General features: G+C 49.0%; 2 protein-coding genes across 4 annotated transcripts; one reads left to right on the forward strand and one right to left on the reverse strand.

Annotated features, from left to right (window-relative positions):
* Positions 1-1208: 1208 nt before the first annotated feature.
* Positions 1209-27479, forward strand: ITFG2 (integrin alpha FG-GAP repeat containing 2). Of its 2 annotated transcripts, XR_008663169.1 has the most exons (13): positions 1209-1672; positions 5636-5731; positions 6260-6301; positions 6498-6669; positions 7427-7566; positions 8058-8206; positions 8603-8706; positions 8889-8942; positions 9045-9136; positions 9892-10009; positions 10720-10893; positions 10995-11154; positions 25976-27479. XR_008663169.1 is itself a non-coding variant. In XM_055315431.1 (12 exons), the coding sequence occupies exons 1-12, from the start codon at positions 1577-1579 to the stop codon at positions 11096-11098; spliced, it is 1341 nt and encodes a 446-aa protein (XP_055171406.1). In that variant the 5' UTR covers positions 1209-1576; the 3' UTR covers positions 11099-12020. The 2 variants fall into 2 exon arrangements, 1 of the variants encoding a protein (XP_055171406.1); XM_055315431.1 differs by lacking the exon at positions 25976-27479 and having other exon boundaries at positions 10995-12020.
* NRIP2 (nuclear receptor interacting protein 2) lies at positions 12161-20350 on the reverse strand. 2 transcript variants are annotated; one of them, XM_055315436.1, is made up of 6 exons: positions 19821-20350; positions 16177-16329; positions 14888-14970; positions 14434-14555; positions 14164-14216; positions 12161-13840 (listed from the first exon to the last, which is right to left on the reverse strand). In XM_055315436.1, the coding sequence occupies exons 1-6, from the start codon at positions 20073-20075 to the stop codon at positions 13748-13750; spliced, it is 759 nt and encodes a 252-aa protein (XP_055171411.1). In that variant the 5' UTR covers positions 20076-20350; the 3' UTR covers positions 12161-13747. The 2 variants fall into 2 exon arrangements, with proteins under 2 accessions (XP_055171411.1, XP_055171410.1); XM_055315435.1 differs by lacking the exon at positions 12161-13840 and having other exon boundaries at positions 13871-14216.
* Positions 27480-27903: the final 424 nt, after the last annotated feature.

Genomic DNA, 27903 nt, shown 5'->3' on the forward strand with positions numbered 1-27903 from the left:
GTCTGGACAGCCTCCTGTTTACTGTTCTGTTTGCTGTTCCTTGTTCTCATCTTATCTAGCTGTCAGATCCATTGGGACGTCTGGGACAAAATGTGCCACCCCCCTCTCCCATCCCCAGGCAAAAAGTCCTGCCTCCAGTGCCTTCTCCCTCTATGTTCAGAAGTAGAAAGTGGGACCAGCCCCCTGGTCCAACCTCCCCAGGTGTGGTAGATATACTTATTTTCACAATGTCCACCTCCTGAAAGACCAGTGCACACATTAGTCTGGACCTGCAGAATTTTACAAGTAAGACTTCTGATGCCCTGATTGATGAGGCAGGCACCCCAAATAAAGAAATTTCCAAGAGGCCAACCATGACGGTGACAGCCCATCTGCAGTACAGAGTAAGACCACTGAGGCAGGGAGGCAGGAACTTTGTGTGGACGCGGAGGGCAGAGAACGGCGCATACCCAAACCAAACCCCTGCCTTCCAGCCTGAGGACGTTTCTGGGAACTACAGCAGAAGTGGTAGAAAGGAGCTGAGGTTCTGGATCTAACAACCTTGATTTTTTTTTTTTTAATTTTTTAGTTTATTTATGATAGTCACAGAGAGGCAGAGAGGCAGAGACACAGGCAGAGGGAGAAGCACGCTCCATGCACTGGGAGCCCGACGTGGGATTCGATCCCGGGTCTCCAGGATCGCGCCCGGGGCCAAAGGCAGGCGCCAAACCGCTGCGCCACCCAGGGATCCCCCTAACAACCTTGATTTGAGTCCCATCCCCACAACTTTCTGTCTGGTTACTCAATCTTGCTGAACCTGTTTTTTCTCATCCAAAAAACTGGAATAATACACAGCCTCTCGGGGTTGTTGGGCTAATTACCTGAAACAAGGTATACGAATGTGCTTCGCGGCAAGTGGTTTTCAAACCACACAAACCAAAAGCGTACGCACACCATTTTAAGATTCTTTTTTCACGGAAGTCAGTATCTAAAGTATACACATATAAATATATACAAGTGAAGCCGAGGTTTCACAAAATCTAGTACTCGAGAGTCATTTGCTATTTTCTGCTCTGTTGTTTTTTTAAATTCCGGTTCAATTCACATTGTTGTCGGGACTCCTAACGGGTGGCTATGTCATTTTTTTTTTTTAATAGAACCCTGTTGGAAACCATATAGTTGTCAGTTTCACGATTATTAGGACTTCCTGGTTTAGTCTGAAGGCTGGGGCTCCCCGTCGCTAGGGCAACCAAGGAAGAGGTCAAGGTTAGGAGGTCAAGCCCTGCGGGGCCGGTGGCCGGGGAACAGATCGCCCGCCCCCGTCAGGTTGGTCTCCCCGCGGCTCGCGGAGATCTGGAGGAAAGGACTGGCCCAGGGAACTGCCACTCACAGCGGCAGCTCGGTGAGCCCGCCCCCCGCCCACGGCGCTCGGAAGACCCACCTCCTCTTTTTAAGACTAAGCGACGGAGGCCGCGATTGGAGGCGCGGGCGGTGACGTGACTTTCCGCTTTGGCTGGCCTTCCGCTCGGGCAGCTCTCGGGAGGGGCTCGGGGGACATTTAGCGGGGCTGCCCGGTCCCCCGGCCCTTGCAAGTGCGATGAGGTCAGTTAGCTACGTGCAGCGCGTGGCCCTGGACTTTAGCGGGAGCCTCTTCCCGCACGCGATCTGCCTCGGAGACGTCGACAACGACACGGTCAGTGCATGCGCATTGCTCGAGACGCTGTGCGGCCCCGCGGCTCTGCGGCTCGGCGTCAGGGGGCGGGGCCGGGGACGTGGGGAAGCCGCCCGCGGCGTGCGTGCGGCGTGCGCGGTGCGCCTGCGCGGTGCGCCTGCGCGGTGGCCTCGGGGAGGCTGTGCGGGCACCCTCTGTGCCCGGGGGTCGGGCCCGGACGGCCCCGGTTCGGTTGTCTGGTGTTCTTTTAGGGGCATAGATAACGGATCCTTTGCCTAAGTCAGTGAACTTTTCACAGTAGGAGCCTGGCACACCGGTGGCCAGATTTCCTGGTTCACTGCATGTATTACGCCTGCTCCGGTGGGGGGGGGAGCATCCCCTCCCAAATCATGTCCCCTCTCGAAGCCTTAGAACGAGCTCGCGACGCTCCTTTGCTGCTCTTGCACCTGCCCCTTGCGCCGAATACACGGCTGTACTGCCGCCTCTGCGGCCCCGCCTCTGCGGCCCCACCCCGGTCGCGCCGGGTTTCTGCGAACACGCAGGGGTCTGGCACCTTGAAAGCGCTTGGTTGAATTCCAAAAGCAGTTTGTATCTACAGTTGCCCCTGTCGACCGCCGTTCGTTTCCTCGTTGTTTAAATGAGTCAATACCGGTAAAGCGGGCAGGACTGTGCCTGGCACACGGCTACCGCTGGGTACCTTAGTGTTGGATTCAGTTTTTCCGCAAAGATGTATTCAGTTGCCCATAGTGCGCCAGGAGCTGTGCTGTATTCTGGGAATTCCGAAATGAACGAGACCCTCAGGAAGCGCATAGTCGGCTGGGGTGATAGCCCGGAGAGTAGCAGAATGTAAGGAGCTGCATTCGTTCAAGCATGTGCAGAGTTTTGGGGTGGAGCCCCAAAGGGGGTGGGGGCTGTTGCTGGTGTGAGACCCTTAACAGCTATGTTTTCATTCTTTATTTCACACTTGGAATGCAAAGCACCTTATTGCCATCCTCTCCTACCCTCTGCCCCATCTCCCTATTCTCCTCCTTATTCTCACCTCCCTAACTGTTCTGTGCTTACTTCTCTGGGAAAAAACGAGGACTAACACATACCCGGCCCCGGCCTCCTTTGTCCTGTGTTGGAGAACGTATTTTACGAGGACTGTTTTGGCTCTGCTGCTTCGAGGGAGGAAGGAGTTATTCTCATAAATTTGTATCGTTTTCTGGGCTTTCACGTTTCTTCATAATGCCCCGCATTACAATGTTATGAGAAAATCAAGAGAGGCATTTTCAAATAGTAAATTAACAGAGTGACTTTGGGTGTGCATTATTTTCTGCGTTATGTTTTTGTCTTCTTTTTAAAAGGGAAAAATACATGCCTTCACAGCTTTACAGCATCAGCTTTTTTGGAAATTGAACTTTTCTGGTGGATTGCACTAATACACTCCGTTCTGCAATAATAGATGTATTGTCTACTTTTTTTTTTTTCCTTAACCTGAGTTGTGAGCTTCATAAGGATAGGAAATTTTTATCTGTTTTTTTTCACTGCTGTCTTCCCAACACTTAGAATAGTACCTGGCACATAGTTAGGCACTCATCAAACGTTTGTTGAATAAATGAGGACTGTTCTGGAGAGCAAATGTGATTATGTAACTCTAAAGCAGTCTGAAGGGCTTTGCCTGTAATTGATAAATGTAACTGAAAGAAGGGCAAGTAGTCGAGATAGTTGCCTAGTGATTGTATGTGGTACATTCAGCTTGCACAAGGGCAGATAGAAATTCTGTTAACGTTTCTCCAGGCCAGCACTTGGAGCTTTGGCGCAGGAAAAAGGCTTATTTCATTTTAATAAATCAATAGCCTAAAGTTCTTTGAAATGAATTTATTTCCTGGTCAGTTGGGAGGAGGGGAAGCCAGAAATAGAATCCACACTCTCTTGGACTGTCCACAGAAGGCCTGGCTACACCAGGGGGGAGTCTCTAGAAGACTGTAGCAGATCAGAGACCTCACCTCCTCTCTCTTTTAGTAGTTCTGGTGATGGTACTCTCCAGCAGTGTTCTTTAGTGTCAGTGAGTGACTGCCAGAGGCCAGAGACAGGATGAGCCACAGAGAAGCTGAACTGCTGGAAACATTATAGTTCTCAGAAAGCAGATGGGCTACTTTGGAAATGTCCCCTTCCAGGAGGCCAGCTATTACATCACTGTCATTGCCTTTCTTCCTGTCATTGCCTGGCTGGGTCACATCTACCTGCTCACTGCACTTACCACACCGTTTGACGATTTTATTCCTGTGTCTGTGCCCTTGTTAAATGGTGAGGTCGTCTTCAGCAGGGAATCTGCGGCATTTATCTTTGACTGACTCATTGTCTAGCTTTACCTGGAAACTCCAGGGCTGACTGAACATTCTCTTTCATTCTTATTTTTCTTTGTTTCCTAAAAAAATCTTTTTTAAAAAAGATTTTATTTACTTGAGAGAAAGCGCAAGGACGAGCAGCACAGAGGAAGAAGAAGACTTTCCGCTGAGCAGGGAGCCCAACTCCATGACCTGAGCTAAAGGCAGACGCTTAACTGACTGAGCCACCCAGATGCCTTCCAAAATCTTTTTTGTTATTAGTCTATTAAGTAAATCTTTATTAAGGGCTTGCTATGGACTATGGATGGCATTTACTGAATGAATGTATTAGAAAGAATGGATTGTATGAAAGATTCTAGGCTCTCTCGCCTTGGAGGCCTTTAACTAGAGGCTGAAAACCACCTGGTACTTAGTGCTCGCTCTGTGCCAGTCACTGGTTTAAAGGCCTGCTGCTGTTAGCTCGATTCTCACAACAACCTTACATGGGAGATACCCTTATGATCTTTGTTTTATAGATGAGAAAATTTTAGCATAGAGAGTTGGATTCAAATCCAGGTAGCTGCACTGAGCCTCTGTACCATGCAGCTTCTCTCCTGTGTGTCTGCCAGAGTCCTCTGGGGCAGCCATAATAGAAACATCAGGTGAAGAGGGTTTAATGTAAAAAAAAAAAAAAAAAAAAAAAAAAACAACCTGTTTTATGCTTTTGTGATCAAATATTCCCACCAGAAACTCCCATAACTGTTTTAAAAAATAAATTGAAGATTCAGATCAAGTAAATCATTATTAATAAATCCCAGTGCATTTTAGAACTTTTCCTTACTGTTGATCTGTTGTATCTTTGTTGCCTTTAGAATTAAATCTCTTGAGAATCTAATATTCACTCTATTTTGAGGATAGGCTGGCCCTGCCCCCCAAGTGGAAATCAGGAAGCTATTTGTGCAAAAAGGGTTTGGGGCTACCTTGTTATCACTGTTAGTCCCTGGAAAGGCAGCCAGCCAGCCTTTGTGGAACAATTGGGACAACGGAGCACCTGTATACAAATAGTGAAGAAGCCCTGCAGGGCGCCCCCTCCTGAGGGCACGGCCACCACTTGAGGGTGCCAGAGGCCCAGAACATGGAGGCTGAAGCCAGCAACCCCTTCCTGCTGCCTCCTCCAGCACCTCCAACCCCTCATACACACCACACTCAAAAGGTCTTGCTGGAGGAAGGAGGGCCTCCAGGACTGACCTTGTCTTTTCATTTGGCCCTTGATTAAATATGTGGTCTGAAGTTCAGTTTTCCAAAAGTTAAATATTTTGGGTTGTTTTCAAAACATGTACCATTGGCAGTGGACAGATTGGAAGAGTTGAAGTCAGGCATGCAGGCCATGAAGCTGTTCAGTTGTCAGACTTTTCTGGGAAGGGTCATAGATTTCTGTATTGCACCATTTTGCTAACCTCCCCTGACACACACACACACACACACACACCTACAGGAAAATAAAAGAAACTCTGGGAACTGTGGATTTGTTGCTTGCAAAAGATTTTTACTAAGGTTGATGAAGATACAAGTTCAGGTCTTGTGACTTCCCCAGGATGGGCCCCATACAGAAAAGTTGAGGCGGTTCCATAAGAGCCTATCCTAACTAACACTGTCTTTCTCTCCCTGTTTGAAGTTAAATGAACTGGTGGTGGGAGACACCAGTGGGAAGCTGTTCGTGTATAAGAATGATGACAGCCGGCCGTGGCTCACCTGTTCCTGCCAGGGCATGGTCAGTGTCCAACTCCCTGGGGCTCGAGGGATAGAGGGGTTCTGTGCAGAGACTGTCAAGGCTAAGCTACCCAGGAGCCCACTAGTGTGTCCCAGTTCACCAGCTCCTCAGCCCCACTGTTTCAGGGTTTATTTGAATCAGGGAGGGAAGCCACCAGGCAGCATGTTCCCAGCTGGTACGTTCGTTGTCGACTGGCTCTCTTGGTAAGTACTTAGTACTTAGAAACACCAAGATCATCTGATCTTATAAAGTATAGTAGAAAATGGGGGCGGGGTGGTAATACTTGGAATAAGTCTAGAAATATGATAGACTGGGTATTAGATGTGGAACTTTTGTTCAGCCTAGACTGTCTTAACTACTGGTCTTCCTATTGCTGTCTGGGTAAACCAAAGCTATAGCATAAGACCTTGATTAGGTTCACATGGCACAAATTCTCAGCAAAGGATGGTAGCTAGTGAACCCTCTCCTTGCTTGCTTCATGGAGATTAGGGAATATCAGTCTCAGTGTGTCTCCCCTCCTCTTTGCAGCTGACTTGCGTTGGGGTTGGAGATGTATGTAATAAAGGCAAGGTAAGAACCCTAGGGGACATTGGGACTTTGGTAGAATTCCAAAGCTTCACCTAGATTGAGCCCCATCTCCTGGTGGAGATCAGTGGTGAGTTAAAGGCTTCAGCCATCACTACTGTGCTTTAATGACCAGGCTCATGCCTAGACTCTCCTCCCAGTTCACCCGCCCCCCCGCCCCCCATGCCTCTGTCTCTCCCAGAACCTGGTGGTGGCAGTGAGTGCTGAAGGCTGGTTCCACCTGTGTGACCTGACGCCTGCCAAGGCCATGGATGCTTCCGGACACCATGAGACCATAATGGGAGAGGAACAACATCCAGTCTTCAAGCAGCACATTCCTGCCAACACCAAGGTCATGCTGATCAGCGACATCGGTGGGCATGGCTGTCTCTGCAAGCAGCCAGGGGGATAGGAGTCAATGGGTAGTAGTAGAGCAGATCTCAAGGGACTCCAAGAGGTTTTTAGTGTTCACGTGTGCAATTATTACGCATTTTTTGTTGAGTTACTGAGCTCTCATAAACTAAGTATCATTCTAGGCAGTGGGATGGAAGCAGTGAATAAAATGGACAAAAGTCACTGCCTTCTTGGACCTTTACTGGGAAGGGACAGAAGATAAACAGTGTAAAATGTTGTAAAGAAAATTAAGTAGTATTTTGGAAGGTAGTAAGAGCCAAGAAAATAAACCACAGGAAGGGGCTGGGGAATATCAGGTTATAGAAGTAGAGGTACCAATTCTCAGTGGAGATGTCAAGGAATCCCTTGCTGGGAAGGTGACATTTGATCAAACATTGAAGGTGTCGGGAGTGAGCCCCATGGATACAGGGCTTGAAGCTGTCTTGCCGGTGGCGGTAGGTATGTGACACTCCAGTTGTGTCTCTGAGGGAAGCAGCATGAGGGAAGAAGTAATAGGACCTGTGGAGCAGATGGTAGGTGGAGTGTTCCAAGCGCTAGGAAGGCAGGGAGCAGGTGCATACACTAAGCGTGCTGAGGGTTTACTTTGGCACTGAAGTCATACTGGTTAAATGTGCAGGTGGGGGTGATGTTAGCAGAGGAGCAGGGAGGACATATGAAGGATTCAGGCTCACGACTACACATTTGGCTCCAAACTCCTCTTACTTTCTGGATCTGCAGATGGAGATGGGTGTTGCGAGCTGGTGGTAGGTTACACAGACCGTGTGGTCCGAGCTTTCCGCTGGGAAGATCTGGGCGAGGGCACTGAACATCCGACGGGGCAACTGGTGTCACTCAAGAAATGGACACTGGAGGGTCAGGTGAGAGGCTGAGGGTGGGGCTTGAGGACTCCAGGGAGCAGGGAGGAAGCCCTCCTGGGGGAGGGGGCTCAAGGGAGAACAGTTATGAGCCAGGGTTTAGGGTGGGAGGAAGGGAAAGTCTCCTTGTTAAGAGAAATGCAAAGAAAAGAGTTTCAAATCAGGGTCTTAGTTACTAATTACTAACAATAGGCCAAGAGGAAGGAGCACTGGGTAAGAGTCAGGAGTGAGCAGTGTGGGGGCTGTGTGCCTGTGGGGTCTGTTAATATGCCCTGTGTCAGGGTGCGGAACCCATTCGACATACACAGGAGAGCAGGTGGACTGTGTGGAGAGGATGACACCTGGCAAGAGCCCTGTGAACACACATTCTTCCTCCCACTGCTGCCCTCGAAGCCTATTCCCAGGGCCCCTGCGCCACTTTTCTCCCCAATTCCCTGCAGGGTCCCGCTTCCTTCTGCCCCTAGCCCCCTGTAAGCCCCTGTTCCCTGGTGTAGGTGGACAGTCTTTCGGTGACTCCAGGACCCCTGGGTGTTCCGGAACTGATGGTATCTCAGCCAGGCTGTGCTTATGCCATCCTGCTGTGTACCTGGAACAAGGACATGGAGCTGCCCCCCACCCCTGAGGAGGTCTCAGAGGGCAGTAGGTAAGGGTGCAGGCCTGTGGGTGGCATGGGGTGCATGGAATCCAGGTGGGCTTCCGGGTTCACGTGGCAGGGGACAGGTCTATAGTTGGCAGAGCTGCTTCAGCTGGGTCCTGACACAGTGCCTGTGCCCCACTAGGGAAGATTATTTGGAGGACCCAGGGCATCCTGAGCTTTAACTCTGTAGCACCTGGAGGAGATGCCAAGATTCTAACTTGGCAGCTCTTTCCCGCTTTTCTGCTTTGCCGCATGGGCCAGACAGGGTCAGCAATAGGTTTCCAGGCTGACTCTCATCCCGGAAGCTTGTACAGGGATCAGGATACGGGGGGAGCACAAAGGTCCTGGAGAACTGGGCTCAGGTGATCCCCACTCGGTATCTCCCACCCCACCTACTGACAGGGAGACCCCAGCTGCCCGAGACATCATGCTGCACCAGACTTCCGGCCGCATCCACAACAAGAACGTCTCCACCCACCTCATTGGCAACATCCGAAGAAGTGAAGGTCGGCTGGGGTGCAAGAGGGAGCCGAGGGGGCAAGCATCAGCCCTGGAAGGGAGGAGATGCAGGCCCTTCCCTTTCTCCCCACCTGGGACTGCCCCTCACCCTATGGGCTCTGACCTCGCCCTGCCCTTCCTTCACATTTTCTTCTTTCTGTCCTGTTGCCCCACCCCCACCCCCCCACAGGCCACAGCTCTGAGAAGGGTGGCTCTGGCCTTTTTGCCCTCTGCACCCTGGATGGTGAGTTCCTGTTAGGCTGGGGGACTGGATGCCCGTGAGGTCCGCCCCGGGGTCCTGTCCCACCCACCCAGCCTGCCTGTACCCCCACCCATGCCCCTGCAGGGACTCTGAAGCTTATGGAGGAAGCAGACAAGCTGTTGTGGTCCGTGCAGGTGGATCACCAGCTTTTCGCCCTAGAGAAACTGGATGTCACGGTAAGAGGAACATTCTTACCTCCTTGACTTGGAGAGATGAGATTTAAGTGAGGATGCTCTCCCTTCCCGGTTCCCTCTCTGCCTTTATGTCAGCCTCTTCAGACAGACTCTAACTGCATCTCAAGTGAGTCTGTTTCTAAGTGTTCAGCAGTGTCCCCCATGCTGCCATGGGATCTCTCGGCAGTACTTTCCAGCACGCTTTGACATCAGTAATGGCTCCAAAGAGAAACAAGTTATTAAGGTCCAGAAGTGAGTTATTAGCCTCAACTCCAGAGGCATGTTCTTTTTTTTTTTTTTTTTTTGTTACCTCGTCTGTCTTTGAGCCTCTATTTACTAAAGCTGCATCCCCCGGATCTGCAGATAGGGTCAGACTTTGCCCGCCATGGTGTGTGTGTGATGGTTTAGGAGAAGAGGCACGAGGTTTTAAAGTTGGTTGAGCAGGCCTGGGTTTGAGTCCTGATTCTGTGCTGCCTCCCTAGTCTGCTGAGTGACCGTGAGAGAGTGACTAGCTTCTGTAAGCTGAAGTGTCCTCCACATCAGACAGAGACCACCATTGCCGACCTCACCAGCTGTTCGGTGACTGGTACACAGAGGAAGTTGAGTCAGTAACGGGGGCTCGTGTTCACTCCAAGCTAGCTGTTTGTCATTCAGGGCTGGATGCACTGCTTTGTTATCTTTCATCCAGCCCCATGACTAGGCCTCTTTGTAAAACAGCTCCTGGCCACCCCTGCATCCTTGTTTCTGGCCTTTTTCAGGGCAATGGGCATGAGGAGGTGGTTGCCTGTGCCTGGGATGGACAGACCTATATCATTGATCACAACCGCACCGTTGTCCGCTTCCAGGTGGACGAGAACATCCGGGCCTTCTGTGCAGGTGGGATCCTGGCCCATGCCCGCCTCTCATTTCTACCCTCTCCGTGTGCCCTAACATAAGTCTTCATAAACAAATGAGCTCTTCAGCACTGGTGTTGGAGGGTCATGGTGTCTACTAAAGTGCCATCTGTGTGGTTTTAAATAAGGGATAAGAGAGTGACGGGCCAGTCTCTGAGTATCTTCAAGAATGGGCCGAGTTTTTATCATCTGCCCATCTGGGATGTGTGAAGCCCCTGGACATTTCTTTCCCGCCTGAGCATGTCAGAACTCTGGGAGGAACATTCTCCCAGAACATTCATGTTAGTTCCAAATCAGGGACTTGGAGAGCAGTTCCCTGGCTCTTTCAGGGGGCACGGAGATATCTTTGGTCGCTGAGATGGTGAGAACTGCACAGTGCTCTGGGTAAATCCACCCCTTGGACTATCAAGACTACCCTTCATTCATCCGGGACTATCACTAGGATGGGAAAATCAACAAATACCACTGTTTGGGTTTTGTTCTGCCTGGCGTATTTCCATATCTGAAATGGGCCAGGTATTTTGCCTATTTTATTGGGTTCCCAACACGGAATGAATAGAAAGATGGGCTTTAGTTTTCTGCTTGGCATCTGCAAGGGTGGAAACTGCTGAGCCCGAGGCCGGCATCTTCTACCCTGCCCTTCCCCACTGGGACTGGAATTCTCTGACCTCTGTCTCACCCCCACACCCCCAGGCCTCTATGCCTGCAAAGAGGGCCGCAACAGCCCCTGCCTCGTGTACGTCACGTTCAACCAGAAGATCTATGTGTACTGGGAGGTGCAACTTGAGCGGATGGAGTCGACCAATTTGTTGAAGCTGCTGGAGGCTGAGCCAGAGTTCCAGAGCCTCCTCCAGGAGCTGGGCGTGGGTGAGTCCCAGGAGAGCTTCCAGCTGGAGAAGCCCCATGCCAGGTGCCCAGGAGACAGCCCCCCTCCCCCAGCCTCTAATGCACCCCTTTCTTGCCCTCAGATCCTGATGACAGCCCAGCTATCCGCAACCTGCTTCACCAAACCCTCTATCATCCGGACCAGCCACCACAGTGTGCTCCTGCAAGCATCCATGATCCCACCTAGCCAGACTTGCCATCTTAGCTGAAGAAGGAGCCTCCTGAACTACCCCAGCCCCCAAGGTATCCATGGTGCTAGCAGAATAGGAAGCAAACATCACAGAGGAGCATGGAAGGTTGGCAGCAACCCTAGGGTGGCTGTGAATTGTAGCCTTCATGGTCTTCTTGGGGAAAGAAGAGGCAAATTAGCCCTCTGCTCTTTCCTCCTGTACCTGACCCATCACATCAACAGGATCATAGGACCCCAGCTTCATCCCACATCGTCTGGGACTGCCCCCTCCCCAGAACTCCCCACACCCCTTGTACGGAAAACAGACTTGTTTGTGAGGAGGGAGCACACATCTTTTGCATGGCTCCAACACTTGTAAAGAAAGCAGGGTTTGGGGCCAGTGGAGTAATGAGTTAAGGGTTCTCTGCCATTCACAGCTCCATCTTCCATGGCACAGCTCCAAGTCATTGGCATTAGTGGCTGTTACAGGAATGGCACGCTGTTTTTGCTTTTTTTTGTTTTGTTTTTTTTTTTTTTTGTTTGTTTGTTTTGTTTTTTGTTTTTTGTTTTTGTTTTTGCTTTTGAGGAGAATCTTTCAGGGCATTTTACACTCTGGTCTTAACTGTTCCCAGCACCCCTGAGATGATTTTCTTCTACTTATCAAAGAAACTGGGCTAGCACTTTCTCCTTTTGCCATGTTCTTTAAGTATCATGCATCTTCGTAAGCCTCGCTCCCATTTCCCCTCAGAACACATTGTCTCTGAGACAATAGACATTTAAAATCTGATGCAGGTTTATGATCCAGACCACAATCAGAATTTTGTCTTGGGCCAGTTTGATCCCTTCTGCTCTCGATTCTGTGCACTCTAAGTATTTTTTTTACATTACGGGTTGCCATCCTTTGGTGGGTTGAGGTCAGCATTTTTTGGATAAATGAAATAGGATAGAATAAAATAGAATGAAAACTATCAGAGTATATTGCTCACAGGATAGGGAAGTATTATTTTGTTATAATCGTGCATGGTCACGTGTCTACGTATGCTAAGTACAATGCAAAATGTATTTCCTGCTGTGGGTTGTGTTCAGAGGAATTTGAAAGCCATTGCTCTCAGTTCTGTAGACCCAGCCCAATGGATCAACCTGGGGAAAGGTCCACATTCACATTACCTTTGTGTAAGGGAATCAGGGCAGAGTTATTTGTTCAGACTCTGCTCAGTGTGGAGGAAGACCAGAGAAGGCTATTGGCATAGAGAAAAAAGGTGTTTATTCAAATGGAGAAGCAGCTGAGCTGAAGACCCGCCCCTGGGTCTGGGGTCTGCAGTTACAGGAGCAGCAAGAGGCAGAAGAGAAAGCAGAGGCTATGGGGCAAGGCAGGAGGGATGAGGGTATCATTATTACACATGTGGTAGTGAGTTTGCTCCTCTTCTTCAGAAGGCAGGGAGCTCAGCAGGGAAAGGCAAGACCAGAGATCACAGGGCAGCAGGGTTGTATCCTGCTTCTTCTCTAATCTACCCAAGGCTCAAGACTTTGTTTCCACTCCAAGGGCTCTAGCTTCCTAACTGAGGTTAGTGGTACCACTGTCTTCCTCTACCCCTCATCCATGGCTCGAGAGCCTGAAACCAGCCAGAAGGACCCTCAGGGAGCTGGCTCTTCTAGGGTTAGATTTTTCTCTTCACAATGAAGACCAAAAGTCTCCTTATTTTTTTGCCTTGGCTCACAGCCTGGCAAGTGATAGAAAGTCACTGATTCCAAAATTAGACAAGCTCAAGCTCAAGAGGCCAGAGATGAGGGGAAGGAAGAGGGTCTAATGAGGTGAGTGGCTCTAGAAATAAGAAAGAATACTGATTAGGGTAAGTCTGAGTACTGACTACTCTGCCATCCTTCCACCTTGGGGCATTTCCTGACAACACTCCTCCACACCCCCACCCTCTGAGATTCAGGGTCCCAATGTGTTAAAAAGCAAGTGGAGGAGGAGCGATGCCTAGAGAATTGTCAGAGTTCCATCCAAGGTTTTGCATGGTGTAATCAAATAATAACCAGATTCAGACGTTTGCAGCCCCAGAAAAAGTAACTAAGGAAGCTCCCAGCCCTGTGAGCCTTCATTCTTCTACCAACTCACCTTCCCGTTATGTTGGAACATTCTTTTGCCTCTTTCTTCCCCTACTCAACTGTGAACAGATGTGTACAGAATCAGAAAAGTGGCCGTCAGCAGGGACAGGGCCGAGGGGGGTGACTTGTGGTAGGCTCATTGTGAAAGATAACAAGCCCCAGAAGGTGAGGCAACAGGTCTGGGCGTGAAGGCCACCAAGGGGTGGGTGGCGGGATGGAGGGCACAGGTGAAGGACGATACTTCGACTCAGGCCAGTCCCTAACATGCCACTTAATATCCCTTTGCCACAGTCCTGATGTGGAAGGGAACGGGACCAAGGAAGCCAGGCCCCTGAGACCATAGGCCCTCTCTCTGGAAGACTCCTGGAGGACTCCTGAAGCAGTCACTGAGAACAGAGAGGAATGTAGCTGGCCGAAGGAAATGGGATGGCAGGGTTAGGGTGGCGACAGAAGGGACAGACGCGGTAGTCCCCAGCTACCTGGCTCTCATGCCCCATTCCCCCATATGGCTCCTCCCCAAGGCAGAGTCCTTCCCCTGGGGACTGTCTGGTTCAGCAATCACTGGCCAGGCTCTTGGTACAGAGGCAGGAAGGGCAGCTCTGGTAAGGGGGCTCTCAGCCGCAGCACTCCACGCTCCAAGTCAATACAGCACTGTTGAGGGGGCAGGGGGAGAAGGGGAAATGTGCGCCTCTCAGGGCATCCCCACTTCCCACAGCCTCCCCCTACTCCTTGCTCTTCCCCCTGTTCTGTTCACCCAGAGCCCTGGGGGTGGGGGTGGGGGTGGGGCAATGGGACCTGCTTATTTTTCACTTGTGGGCAAATAAGGAACCTCTGAGGAAGCAAAGGTGCTATCACACACCTCCAAGGCTTTCTCATGACACGCTGACCCCACTTGCACACCTGCACCTCACTTCTTTTCTCCGGCCCTTCAGGCCAGGCCCCAAGCGTGGCCCAAGCGCCAGCATCCTCCTTACCTTGAGGGAAAGCAGAGTCTGCAGTCCAAGACAGAGCTCAGGACTCTCAACATCTGTAGGATCATGTGAAGACAGAAGAGGCTGGAGGGGCACCTAGGGGTCGCAGGGCCCTCCTGTCCACACTCGCTCCTTATCTTCCCTTCCCACCCTCCAAGTCTGGGGATCTGGGCCCAGAGACCAGAGACACCTCCAGTGGTGCCAGCCTTCACCCCAGCCAAGAGAGGAAGGTGGGAGAGGAAGAGGAAAGCTGGGAAGGAAGGGAGGACTCACCCACCACCTGAGCCGAGCAGGCCACCGTCTCCTGGCCCAGCTGTAGCTCCAGTTGCTCCACCTGGAGGGGAGGCCCGGGGGCCAGGCCCCCACCTGGGGCTTTGAGGACCTTCTTCCCTAAGCTATGATTCGGAAGCAAGGGTTATGGCAACCACAGCCCCTGGTCCCTGCCCGAGTCAGCTGACACCCCTCCCTTACCACACTTGGGTACTCTTCCAATCCCTGGGCCCTACGTGGGGTCTAAATCTTTATCTTCACTATCAGAGTCCCCATCAAGTCTTTTTTTTTTTTTTCCCAAACTACAGCTTCCTTGATGATAAACCACAAAAGTCACTCTTTTACAAATGCAGTGGTTTTTAGTATATTCAGCGTTCTGTGAATACCACTACTATCTCATTTCAGAATATTTTCTGAATATCTTCCCCCAATCCATTGTTTTGGGCCACACTCTTACCCCAGGCGGTTGAGGCATCCAGCAGAGATCTGATTGTGCTGGGTGCCTGTGTCCACAGCCACCTGAAGCTCCTGGTCTCGGCACTGAGAAAGAGGGTCGTGGGGAGTCAGTGAGCCCCCCGGGGAGAACAGATTGGGCTTGGATCCTTCACCTTTCCCAGCCCTTTGATGATTCCCTCTCAGAAACGAGTGAAGGGAAAGAACCGAGTCTTTCAAAGTGATTTCTATGGCACTCATCCAATTGAGGCAAAACCAGCTCTTAGAGGAATCAAAAAAAGAAGTAGAGCTGCCCCATGGTGAGTCCATACACTTGGGAATGATTTGACCAGAAATGGAGATCTGTTTATGGAGAGAAATTATTGGGAAGTTGAGGGTTGAGTTTATTTAGAGCGGTCTGGGTGAGGGATAGAAGGGTGGGAAGACCAGGCCGCCTTGCCAGGCACTTCATATGTGGATAAGGGACAGGTTCAGCACAGGAATGAAGACTGGTTCACTTCCTTCTGGATGTGTACGGACATTTTGGGTTGTGCTTGGATATCCCAAATGCATGCAGTTTTCTTATTCCAGACATTCATTGAGTACCTACTATGTGTGAGATGCATGTGGCTAGAAGGCACAGGGGTGAATGCTGTGCTTGGGTCTGAAGGAAGGGGCACGTAACCACTGCATGCTGGAAAGTGTTGAGGTCTACTAAAGGATTGGGAGTAAAGTGCCCTAGACATTGAGAGGGAGGAGAGGCTGTTTGTTTCCTCGGGGAAATCAGAAAAGGCTGCAAGGAGGAGGTACCATTTGGTTGCGGAACGTGGCCATAGAATGATTGGAGAGCAGGAAGGAGAAACATCGCACCAAAGCAGTGGGCATTTGTCAGGGAGGGTCCGATACTGCTCAGTTGGCTCAGTGGCCCCGGAGGTGACGAGACTGTCCCCTTGGAACACACGAGCTTTATCTGGGGGGTGGGGTTGCAGGATGCCATACGGGCACACAACGATCACAGACATAGTGCACTGAAGAGTGCTCACACATTCTCACTTGAAGGTTATATTTGATAAAGGGAAGAAGGAATGGCGGTGACAGGTGGCTCAGCATGGAGGGAAGATGGGTCGAGACAGAGAGTAAAGAATGTACAGGATCTCATTTTTTGGTCCAGGCTGGGGGGAGAGGTGCCTTTGCTCCCTTCCCTCCCTCTCTCCCTTCTTCTGGCATCACCCAGGGGAGAAAGGAGGGTGGCTGAAGTGAGCCAGTCCCAGGCAGGATTGTCTATGAAAGTCATTGCCCTGGGGGGCCTCTCACCTTGCAGTTGACCAGAAGAGCTGGAATCTCTGTCTTGCTGGTCTTCCTCCTGTCCTCCTGGCCATGAATCTGGGCCTGCGCCAGAGGAGACTCGCCCTGCAGCCGACTCTGGTTTCCCTCCACTAGGCGTCTTTGGATCACGCTGTGCGGCTGCTGGCTCCCGCACAAAACCAAGAAGGCAGGCAGGTCTAAACCCAAGTATCCGGGCCACTCGGTCCTTTTACCATTGTTATCACCATGATGTTCTCCCCAACCCCAACCCCGGCCCTGCATCTCACAGCAGTAAGAAAGGAGGTTACCCGAGGACCCCAGCAGTCAGAGCATTATAGTGGAGTGAACCCAGTATCCAGCACTCCAGTTTGCTGGGACCCAAGGGGTTGCTCGGCAATGAACAAATGGGACGAGGAAAACAGTCCACTAGATTGGACTGACCTATCAGCCAATGGGACCTCTCAAGAGCTAATATGATGCTTGGGGAGCTTTTAACTCCAGCCTAGAACACATTATTTTTGACTTTTTCTCCCTTTCCCTGTCTGACCTCATCCTTCAATGAGCCGCAGATGCCAGGGTGGATGATGTGATGAGAAGAAATCGGTAACATCAAAAGCAAAAGTCCTCTTCAAAACTAGGATGCTTGAGCCCTCCCCCACCTGAGACTTTCACTGGGTCTGGTCACTTCACTTCCGAAGTTCTGTCAGCTTTGCCTCCTGTATTTATCTAGTCCATCCTTGCTTTGTATTCCTGCCTGTATTCGAGCCTCACTCCAGCTAGCCTGGGGCACGGACCGCCTCCCTAAGTTCGCAAGAACCTGCCTCAGGTACACCTGCTCGAAACCAGGGGTCATCTAAACCCTTGCTCCCCAAGGTGCAGTCCTACAGCTGGTTAGCTGTAATCAGCTTCCAGTCACTTGGAAGCTGGTTAGAAGTGCAGAATCTCATCTTATTTAGAGGCTTCGTTCTAACAAGATGCGCTGATTCGTGTGCAAGTCTGAGAAACACTAAAGTGAAACCAAACTAACTCTTCTTACTCCTGTTTAAAACCTCTCAAAGCACACTCACCTCCTGTCATTTACCTGATAAAGCCCAAACTTTTTAAGAATTTATCCATCAGAGACAGAGAGGCAGAGACACAGGCAGAGGGAGAAGCAGGCTCCCTGTGGGGAGCCCGTTGTGGGACTCCGTCCCAGGACCCTGGGATCACAAGCTGAGCTAAAGGCAGATGCTCAACCGCTGAGCCACCCAAGTGTCCCAAGCCTAAACTTTTTAAGGTGATGCATAGCCCAGGTGACCTGGCCACTGCTGGGCCTTCAGCCTCGTCCCCCACTTGGCAGGTCTGCCCTAGTGACCCTGCTTACACCTCTAGTACCAGGGTGCTCTTCGCCTCCACACCTTGGCTTCTGCTCAACCCCTTTGCTGAGACTCCTCTTTCTCATTCTTTTCTAGGCCAGACTAGATGACTGGTTCAACATAGTTTGTTCAGGAACTACTCTTTATTTGGGAGAGAGATTTTTATCTAAGTATGAAGTCCCATATGTATCCTGTAACTAATGCGGGGTTTATCTCCCCCAGGAAGCCCTCTCTGACTTCTTTGTACTCTTCATTCCACACACCAGGCTGGGCCAGCACCCCTTCTCTCCCTTTGTCATGCTTCTCACAGATGTGATTTGTGGATTTTGCCCCCTCCCCCCATTAACCTGGAGACCCTATGAGGGTCAGGTCTTTATATCCCAAGGCTTAGCTCAGCATGTAGTAGGCACTTGATAAATACTTATTGAAGAATGACTTTATCTGTCCATCTTCTCCACCTGCCCTCTCTGCTTGGGAACCTGGGGTTGTTTTTCTACCCTTGGTTTAATGAGGCCCTTGAGGCCAGCTGCTCCTGCCAACAAGGCTGCGAGCAGGAGACCCAGCTGTGGGAAAAAAGGGCAGTGAACTCTGGGACTAGCCGGAAAGAGGGGCCTTGCGGTTCCCAGCTCTCCTCCCACCTTTCCCACGATGATTACAGGCTTCAGGCCCCCAGTGCTGTGCAGTTTACTGCAGAGTTCTTCTGGGGAGGGAGACGGTGGGGTCCTCCCAATCTGTCGTGTCTTCACTCCCAAAGCCACACAAAGTAACTGAGATCTATCTGGGAGGTCCTGGGGCAGACAGGTGAGGTGAAAAGCTCAGGACTTCTCATCAGAAGGCTGGACCTGCCATTCTGGAATGGCGGTGTTAATAGAGCCTCTACTCCAGGGCTAGAGAGATGTAAGGTGGTATCCAAACCATAGTGACTTTGAGGTCCTAGCCACCGATAGCCCAAGGACCAGCTCCCCTGTTGCCCCGTTTGTCCCTAGCTCTCTGCAGTGCCTGCTGTGTGTGCAGGGAGGGAGCAGCCCTGAAGTTCCCTGAACTGAGATCTCAGGCTGGTCACTTTTTCTCTTTGGGAGCTGCTGGGAATCTGCTGGGTTCCTGGAGGGGGAACATTCGCCCAGGAACAATTTGGCGGGCCTAGGTCAGGAAAGGGAGCAAGGGCCTGCATCAGCCTCCCCACTAACTCGGGCCTTTGGGCCCCCGGACTTGACCTTGTGCCTCTCAGGTTGTGGGAGCGCCCTCCTCTCAGACCTTCTAATGAGGAATTGGGTGAGGGTGCTGAGTGCTTCCAGGCCCTTCTCTGAAAGCCTTCCTCTCTTCTAGGAGCCAGACACCAGAGAGGACTCCATATTCTGCGGTGCTTATTTTCTCTCTTGAGCTAAATGGACCTTAGTGCTTTCTATCTAACACACGCTTTTCTAAGCTGCTTAGAGGTATTAGTTCATGCCACTCCCACAGTAACCCCGTGAAGGAGATACTACTAATTTTGTCCTCATTTAGCAGAGGAAGAAACAAGCTCAGAGATGTAAAGCAACTTGCCCAAGATAGTAGGTGGCAGAGCCAGGACCTGAACCCAAGCAGCCTGGCCCCAGAGCCTATCCATGCTCTTTACCAGTCTTTCCAAGGAAGATGAGTATATGCAGCTGTCCCCTGACCCACTCACCTCCTCTTTGTTGTTTCCCTCCTCCTGCCCGATTTCCCTCTGCTTCACGGAGGTGGAAGAAGGGAGCCTGGAAGGCCAGTGCCCCCAACAAGGAGGGAGCAAGGGGGTGCTCAGGAGGCTGGTGGCCCAGGCAAGAACCATACAAAACCCCAGGGCTCTGGAAAGGACAGGGGCCCTTAATGCTACCATTCTGGAGGGAAAAGGGAAATGAATGGTCAGAGCTGGTAGGAGGGAATCTGTTGTTGAGGGTTAGGACAGAAACCACAGCCCTAAACTGGTCAGGCCTCCGGGCCCTCCCAGCAGTAAGCCACCGCTCCAGAAGATTCCTGTGTCCTTGTAAGCCTCTTTTCCTAAAGAGCACAGCTCCTTATCACCCCAAGATAAACCTGGGACTATTTGGGAGAAGCAGAGCAATGAGAACAGGGTCTCTCAGAGCCACCGAGCCATGGGAACATTCCCAGCAAAGAGTGAGAATGGTCAGAGGAGAGCCCCTCAAACTACCTATGCCCCATCCTCAGCCAGGGAAAGGGGATCCAAAGGCTTGGGGACTGTCCCCTCCAGCCCTCCCTCCTCCCTCCCCTCCCCGGGATTCAAGGAGATGGAGAGGAAGGGTGGGGAGAGGGCTGCCTCACCAAGTCCTTGGAGGTGCCGAGCCTCTTGAGGCTGTCCAGGGGGAGCAGGTCGGCAGAGTCCTTGTGCAGGAACTGGGTGGCCTGTCTGAGCCGGCGCTGCTGGCTCAGGGGGGCTCGGTCCCGAGGCGCTGCCTCCCGTCCCCTCCTACTGGAGTCTCCCTCCTCTCTGGCCTCCTGCCTGGTGCTCACGGCCCCTGCAGGGCTTGACGAGCTTGATGAGCAGGGTGGGGGCTGCCGAACGGTGCTTCTCTCCATCCCCTCTGCCTCCCGTGGCCCTGCCGCTTCCTGCCTGCCTCGGCTCCCTGGGCAGGTGGCAGCTCTCCGGACAGGAGGGTCTCCACAGGGGCAGAGGAAATCAATAAATAACGTGCAGGAGCAGCCGCGTCAGACACCAATTTCCAGGATTGCAGTAGACAGAGTGAGGCTCCGGCTGGAAAAACCCAGCACTACCCGAGAGAGGGGGGGTTGGCAGGGCCTGCAGGTGGCAGGCTCTGCAGAGCATGCAAGTCTAGGGTCCTGGTTGGAGTGGTTGGTGGAAGGAGTGTGTGTGTGTGGGGTGTGTGGGTGTGGGTGTGTGTCTGCAAACGAGAGGGGTGTAACAGTATTGTAAACTGCCAGGGTGCCATGCCAGCTTGTTTGAAAGGCAGTGAGTGTGGGTGTGTGGGGGAGTCAGCCTGTGTGCTCAGTGCGTGCGTGGGATGCAGGCACGTGCATCCCTGTGCGTCTGCCCTTCCGTCTCCTCTGGGCTGCCCCACTGTTCCCTCTGCTGGGGTTCTCTGCAGTTCAGGGTTGGGGTGCAGGCTGATAACCAGGTTGAGCAGAGAGGGGCAGCCTCAGAATGTCCTTCACTCCTCTCCTTCCATCAACAGGAGAGGCTGGACCATTCTGGGTCTCAACCTTTCAGTGTGGCAGTTGTCAAGAGTGTCTAGCTAATTTACTCTGGGTTCTGGGTTCCAGGGAGAGGGGGGAGCAAGAGCAACTCTGAATCTCCCCACAAGCAGGGCCCCAGCTTCTCCTTCTTCTTTATGTAAGGTTTATGGAGTCCTGGCTCTTTAAAAAGCATTAAATTCAAACACTCAGAAAGTTACAAGGAATAACCAATACCTTTTATTGGCAACCTCGGTCAAAAAAATAACCAAACTATTATAAATATAGTTGAAGTGCCCCCTGCACTTCTCCTTCTCCCCAGATAAAATCCCTTCCTCAATCTGGACTTTCACCATTCCCATACTTCTTTTACTCTCCATGCATATGAGTATATATGTGACCTAAGCAACATGTCATTTAGTTTTGCCTGACCCATTTATTGCTCAATATTTTATTAGATTTATCCATGAGATATTCATTACTCTTTCAGTTCTCTTTAACCGCCATATGTCATTCCTCTATGAATACATCATGTTTAGGAAACTTAGGTTATTTCTCATTTGTTTTTGTTTTAAGTAGGCTCCATGCCTAACCTGGGGCTTGAACTCATGACCCTGAGATCAAGAGTTGCAGGCTCTACTGACTGAGCCAGCCAGGCACCCCTTAGATTATTTTTCAATTACAAACAATGGTGCTATGAATATTTTTAGACATAACTCCTGGGCACACGTGTAAACATTTATCTAGAGTACATTCCTAGGTGTGGAATGGCTGGGGCATCAGATACACAGCTTCTCCCCCTTTAGCATAATGCCAACCCACCCTCCAGACTATTCATACCAATGTGTCCTCCAGTCAACAGTGTTTGGAAGTTCCTTGCCCTCCACTTTCTCATCAGCACTTGGAATCAAACCTTTTACAGCCCTGGCTCAACTGTCATCAGATTTTTCTTTCCAGCCCTTTATCTTCACCATCATCAAAATGCATCAAGTCAAGTACCTGCTCACACAGGAGACTTACAGGATGGCCCCAGTTAAGGCCTGCTCCCTAGGGACACAGTCTGATTCCCACATCACCAAGGCACATGCACATATTCAGACAGACAAGATGTCTGTTTGTGGCCTGTTTGAGGTATTTTCACAGCCATGACAATTTTTTGAGGAAGAATTGCATTGTGATCCCTGTTTACAGATGAGAGAAGTGGCCCTGTGCAATGGGTTAAACTGTGTCCCCCCTGCAAGTTTGTATGTTAAAGTCCCAACTCCCAGCACCTCAGAATGTAACCTTCCTTATTTGGAGGTAGGGTCTTTAAAGAGATAATCAAGTTAACATGAGGTCATTAGGAGTGGCCCTAATCCAAGATGACTGTGTCTTTACTAAAAGTGAAAATTTGTTCATGGAGATGCACACAGGAAGAGAGCACTACATAAACAGGGGTGCTGGATGATGCATCACTAAGCCAAGGAACACCAAAGGTTGTCAGTATCCACTAGAAGCTAGGAGAAGGAGGGCCTGGGCCAGATCCTTTCTCAGCACCCTCAGAAAGAACCAACTTCTCTGGTACCTTGATCTTGGAGGACTTCCAGCCTCCAGAACTGTAAGGCAATACATTTCTGTTGTGTAAGCCATCCAGTTAGTGGTATTGTTATGGCAAGTCCCAGTAAGCTAATATACTTCGAAATCTCACCTAACATTCAGTTACTGTATGGCAGAGCCTGGAATTGGACCCTTGTATTCTATCTCCAAAGTCCTGTTCAGTGTCCACTAAGCCAAAGAAGACTGATGAAGATGATAAGCACAGAATGAAAACCAAACTGTAGTGTGATTTTATTGATCAGGTTCTGACCTACTCACTTCCTGGTTTCATTTACACTCAGTTTCAGTGGAATTATTCCAGCTCCCTCCCATGCCTTGACATCCATTATTACCACACATTTGCCTGGGATAGAGGTCAAGGAGGATCCACTGACATGTTGTATTGGTTCCTGTTTGCTTCACTAGGACCAACTGTATACACTGATAGATCAGCGAGTGGCCTACATACTACAATGCTGGATGGGCCCAGTATTGAAAGGTATCTCTTCCAACTTTATTTTTGGCAATTCACTCCTTAGGTTTGAAAATTCTTCAACATCTTCAAGAGGCCTTGATTAATTCATTTTTTTGAAAGTAATACTATCAATGAACAAGAATGAGATGATTCCAGAGCACTTAGCAAAGTTGCCTCGGGCCAGGCTGACAACATGGAAGGGATGTGTCCAAACTCTTAGGTGAGGTTCAGTCTGCAGACTGAACCCCAGGGAAGAATAAACATACCTGTGGTGTAGAATAGAGACTTCAGAATTTGCAGTTTGGGTGGGGTGAGGTTGGGGCCAGCATCACCTCATTTTCAGTTGCTCTGACAAGGCCTTTGTTGCTTGGCACTGGGAAGCACTGGTACTCAGGAAATGCCATTCTCTGAAATGTAGCTGTGCAAAAAAAAAGTCGTTGGTCCTTGTGTTCTGTGACCCAAACCAATGCTTTCTATTCACTGTCTATCTTACCATCTTGGAGTGGGACTCAGGGGTAAGGAAACTCTCTTTTGCCTTTTTGTGATCTTTATTTTCTTCCTTTGTAAATTTGTTTTTCCCCCAAATTGCAGGGAGAATGGGAATGTTCTGGTAATACAAAACTCTGAGTTCTTCTTTCTCAGAGCTAACCAACTTCCTTTGATAAGATGATGGACCCAATGCAATGTACTCACCTAATGCAATCCATATCAAAATATTAGTATTTTTCACAGAACTAGAACATCTAAAATTTGTATGGAACCACAGAAGACCTGGAATAGCCAAAGCAAACTTGAAAAAGAAAAACAGCTGGAGGAATCATCTTCCAGATTTCAAGTTATATTACAAGCTATTGTAACCCAAAACAGCATGGCACTGGCACAAAAACAGACACATAAATCAATGGAACAGAATAGAGAGAGCCCAGAAAGAAACCCATGCTTATACAGTCAATCTATGAAAAAAGAAACAAGAATATATAATGGGGAAAATATCTCTTCAAAAAATGGTGTTGGGAAAACTGGACAGGAACATACAAAAGAATGAAACTGGACCATACTTTCAAAAGAATGAAACCGGACCATTTCTTTCACCATACACAAAAATAAAATGGATTAAACACATTAATGTAAGACCTGAAAGCATAAAAATACTAAAAGAAAACAGGCAGTAAACTCATGGACATCAGCCTTAGCAACACTTTTGTGGATCTGACTCTAAAGGCAGTGGCAACAAAAGCAAAAATAAACAATTGTGACTACACCAAAATGAAACGCTTCTGCACAGTGAAGGAAACCAGCAGTAAAACAAAAAGGCAGCTTATTGAGTGGGAGAAGATTATTTTCAAGTGATGTATCTGGTAAGGGACTAATATTCAGAATATATAAAGAACTCATACAACTCAATACCAAAAATCCCTCCCAAATAATCCAATTTGGGTAGAGAACCTGAATAGATATTTTTTCCAAAGAAGACATACAAGGCATTCATGATCAATAGACACATGAAAAGATGCTCAATATCATTCATCATCAGGGAAATCAAAATCACAATGAGATATCATCTCACACCAGTCAGAATAGTCATTATCAAAAAGACGAAAAACAACAGGTGCTGGCAAGGATGTAGAGAAAGGGGATCCCTCTTGCATTGTTGGTAGGAATGCAAACTGGTGCAGCCACTGAAAAACAGTATGGAGGTTCCTCAAAAAACTAAAAATAGAGTCATCATATAATCCAGGAATTCTACTCTTAGGTATTTATCCAAAGAAAACGGAAACACTGGGGTGCCTGGGTTGCTCAGTGTTTTGAGGATCTGCCTTTAGTTTGGGTCATGATCCCAGGGCCCAGGATGGAGCCCCACATCAGGCTCCTTTCTCCCTCTGCCTGTGTCTCTGTCTCTCTGTGCCTCCACGAATAAATCTTTTAAAAAATGAAAATGAAAACACTACTTCAAAAATATATATGCACCTCTATGTTTATTGCAGTATTATTTATAATAGTCAAGATACAGAAGTAACCTAAATGTGCATCAATATATATATGGATAAAGAAGATGTGGTATAAAATCTTGCTTCTGGGTAATTACCCACAGAAAATGAAAACTCTAATCCCAAAAGATATATACACCCTTATGTATATTGCAGCATAATTTACAATAGCCAAGATATGGAAGCAACCCAAGTGTCCATCCATAAATGAATAAAGAAGATGTAACGTACACAAACACACACACAGTGGAATACTACTCAGCCAAAAACAAGAATGAGGGATCCCTGGGTGGCGCAGCGGTGTAGCGCCTGCCTTTGGCCCGGGGCGTGATCCTGGAGACCCGGGATCGAATCCCACGTCGGGCTCCCGGTGCATGGAGCCTGCTTCTCCCTCTGCCTGTGTCTCTGCCTCTCTCTCTCTCTGTGTGACTATCATAAATAAATAAAACTTAAAAAAAAAAAAACAAGAATGAAATCTTGCCATTTTCAGCAACAAGGATGGACCTAGGTATTATGCTCAGTGAAATAAGTCAGAGAGAGAAAGGCAAATGTCACGTGATTTCATTTATATGCAGAATCTAAAAAAACAAAACAAATGAATAAACAAAAAGTAGAAACAGACCCTTAAGGACAGAATAAATTGATGGTTGCCAGAGGGGAGGGTGGGGATATAGGCAAAACAGAGGGAATTAAGAGGTACAAACTTCTAGCTTTATTTTTTTTTAAGATTTTATTTATTCATGAGAGACACAGAGAGAGGCAGAGACACAGGCAGAGGGAGAAGCAGGCTCCATGCAGGGAGCCCGATATGGGACTCGATCCCGGGACTCCAGGATCACGCCCTGGGCTGAAGGCAGGCACTAAACTGCTGAGCCATCCAGGGATCCCAACTTCTAACTTTAAAATAAAAAGTCATGAGGGTGAAAATTACAGCCTAGGGAATATAATCATTAATATTGTAATAGCTTCATAGAGTGATTGATGGTGACTACACTTACCATGATGAGCACTGCATAATGTATATAATCATCGAATCACCATGTAGTACACTTGGAACTAATATGATATGTTAACTATACTTTGACTTAAAAAAAATAGGCTTGTCTAACTCTAAAAAAAAAAAAAAAAAAAAAAAGATGGAGAAGTGCCAGGTAATGTTCTGAGGCCAGTTTGTATCCTCAGCTGGGTGGTCTGTGTCTTTGCCAATAACTTACCTCACTTCCCTCCCCTGGTCTTTTTTTTTTTTTTAGGTTTATTTATTTTTAGTAACCTCTGCACCCAGTGTGGGGCTGAACTCAAGACTGCGAGTCGCATGCTGTTCTGATACGCCAGCCAGGTACCCCCTCCACCAAGTCATTTTTTAACCTGAAATTTATAGAACTCAACAAACCAATTCATTAACAAGGAATAACTACATTGAACGCTAATGATGAGACACAGGTGGAGAAAACTTTCAGGAGCACTACTGAGGAAGATTAAACCAGTCTTCTATTGTTAGGAATAGAAGCAACCTAGGAGATTTTCCTTTCCAAGCCACTTGGGAAATGTCTCTAATTTCTCTCATTTATTTCACCTTGTGGTTCACATAGATGTTGAAGCAAATGGACCCCAAATCAGGAATTTTGTGAGAAAAAAAATGGAAGCTTGGGATTTGGCTCTCTCGCTGCATCAGTTCTCTGAATTATAGCAAGTTTTCCTTTTGTTCAGTCAAAAACTATTGGGTACCTACTATATGTCAGACACTGAGGTAGGCTCTGGGCACACAGTGGTGGACCAGATGCAGACCCCGCTCTCATGGAGTTCACATTCTAATGAAGAAGGCAGACAATAAACAGCCACATTTATCTTGTCAAGTAGTGGTAAGTGCTGAAGACAAATAGAGCAGGATGAGAGGAGACAGAGCCATGGGCGTTGGGGTGTGGGTAGACGATGTCGGGCAGAGATGAGAAGGTGAGGGAGAGGCTGTGCTCATTGCTGGAGGAAGAGGGTCACAGACAGAGAACTCGGGATGCTTGCAGGTAAGATAGGCTGGGCTGGGACAGTGCTTGTCCCTACACACACCCAGGACAGGGTAGATCTGCCCCTCTCCCTCCCCGCTGTCCAGCCTGGCTTCTCCGGTGACCAGTCACTCACACCAGGAACACTGGCTGGGATAAAGAACATTGTCTCCTGCCATGGAGAGAATCAAGCTATCTCATCTACCCAAGATGGAACCCTTTCTCCTGGCTTTTCCCACCTGGGTTAACAAGCCGCCAAACCCTGAGTCCCACAGATGTGAGTTGGGATTCCCTCCACTGAAAGAATACACAGAACACTGCCTGTGAGTTCTAGAACAGTCAGAGGGTGATGGGTCTTTGTATTTCTAGCAACAAGGGAGGCTGAGAGGGGCTCCAAGCATAAGGTTTTCTTGGTTTTCACCCTCAAGGGTCTGGGTCTTCCAGAGAACTTTCTGCCTTTAGAGAAAACCAGGCCACATCTTATATTTGCCATCTGGTGTCAGACAATCATTAGTAAGTCTAGATTTGTGCTGGCCAAGACAGCAGTCACCAGCTACATGTATGTGGTTATCGAGCACTTGAGGTGTGGCTAGTCTAAAGAGAGCTTTGCTGTACATGTAAAATATACACCAGATGTATTGAACACAATACAAGAAACAATGTGAAATACCTCAATTATTTTTCCATGGTTTACATTATTTTATGTTGATAATATTTTGGATCTATTGTATTCAATAAAATATGTTATAAAAATGAACTTCTCTGGTTTCTTTTTACTTTTTAATTTATTAAAATTTTTCAAGATTTTATTTATTTGAGAGAGAGGGAGAGAGTGTGAGTGTGGGGTGGGGGATGGGGAGACGCAGGGGAGAGGAGTCTTGAGTGGACTCTGCGCCGAGCTTAGAGCCCCATGCGGGGCTCAGTCTCATAACCCCAAGATCACAACCTGAGCCAAAACCAAGAGTCAGAAGCTCAACCAACGAGCCACCCAGGTGCCCCAACTTCCTACTTTTTTAATATGGCAACTAACAAATTTAAAGTCACATATCACATATATGTGTCTATTATATTTCTACTGGATGGTGCTGGTTTGAATACATTCAAGGCTCGTTTCCTTGAACCTGATATAATCTATGCCAGCAAGGCTCTGCTGTTTCAGGAAGTTCTTTGTAATCCAAATC

This window comes from Nyctereutes procyonoides, unplaced genomic scaffold (genome assembly GCF_905146905.1).
Source record: "Nyctereutes procyonoides isolate TBG_1078 unplaced genomic scaffold, NYPRO_anot_genome, whole genome shotgun sequence".
In the NCBI taxonomy this organism is placed as follows: Eukaryota; Metazoa; Chordata; class Mammalia; order Carnivora; family Canidae; genus Nyctereutes; species Nyctereutes procyonoides.

What these genes read in the sequence shown, in the direction of transcription:
- NRIP2 (XM_055315435.1), bottom strand. Translation starts at nt 20,075, where the DNA reads ATGGAGAGAAGCACCGTTCGGCAGCCCCCACCCTGCTCATCAAGCTCG. An exon ending in CTCTTCTGGTCAACTGCAAG is followed by an intron (nt 14,971 to 16,176) that starts GTGAGAGGCCCC and finishes CCTCTTTCTCAG; the next exon opens with TGCCGAGACCAGGAGCTTCA. An exon ending in CTGCTCGGCTCAGGTGGTGG is followed by an intron (nt 14,217 to 14,433) that starts GTGAGTCCTCCC and finishes ATGATCCTACAG; the next exon opens with ATGTTGAGAGTCCTGAGCTC.
- ITFG2 (XM_055315431.1), top strand. Translation starts at nt 1,577, where the DNA reads ATGAGGTCAGTTAGCTACGTGCAGCGCGTGGCCCTGGACTTTAGCGGG. An exon ending in ATGTATGTAATAAAGGCAAG is followed by an intron (nt 6,302 to 6,497) that starts GTAAGAACCCTA and finishes TGTCTCTCCCAG; the next exon opens with AACCTGGTGGTGGCAGTGAG. An exon ending in TAGAGAAACTGGATGTCACG is followed by an intron (nt 9,137 to 9,891) that starts GTAAGAGGAACA and finishes GGCCTTTTTCAG; the next exon opens with GGCAATGGGCATGAGGAGGT.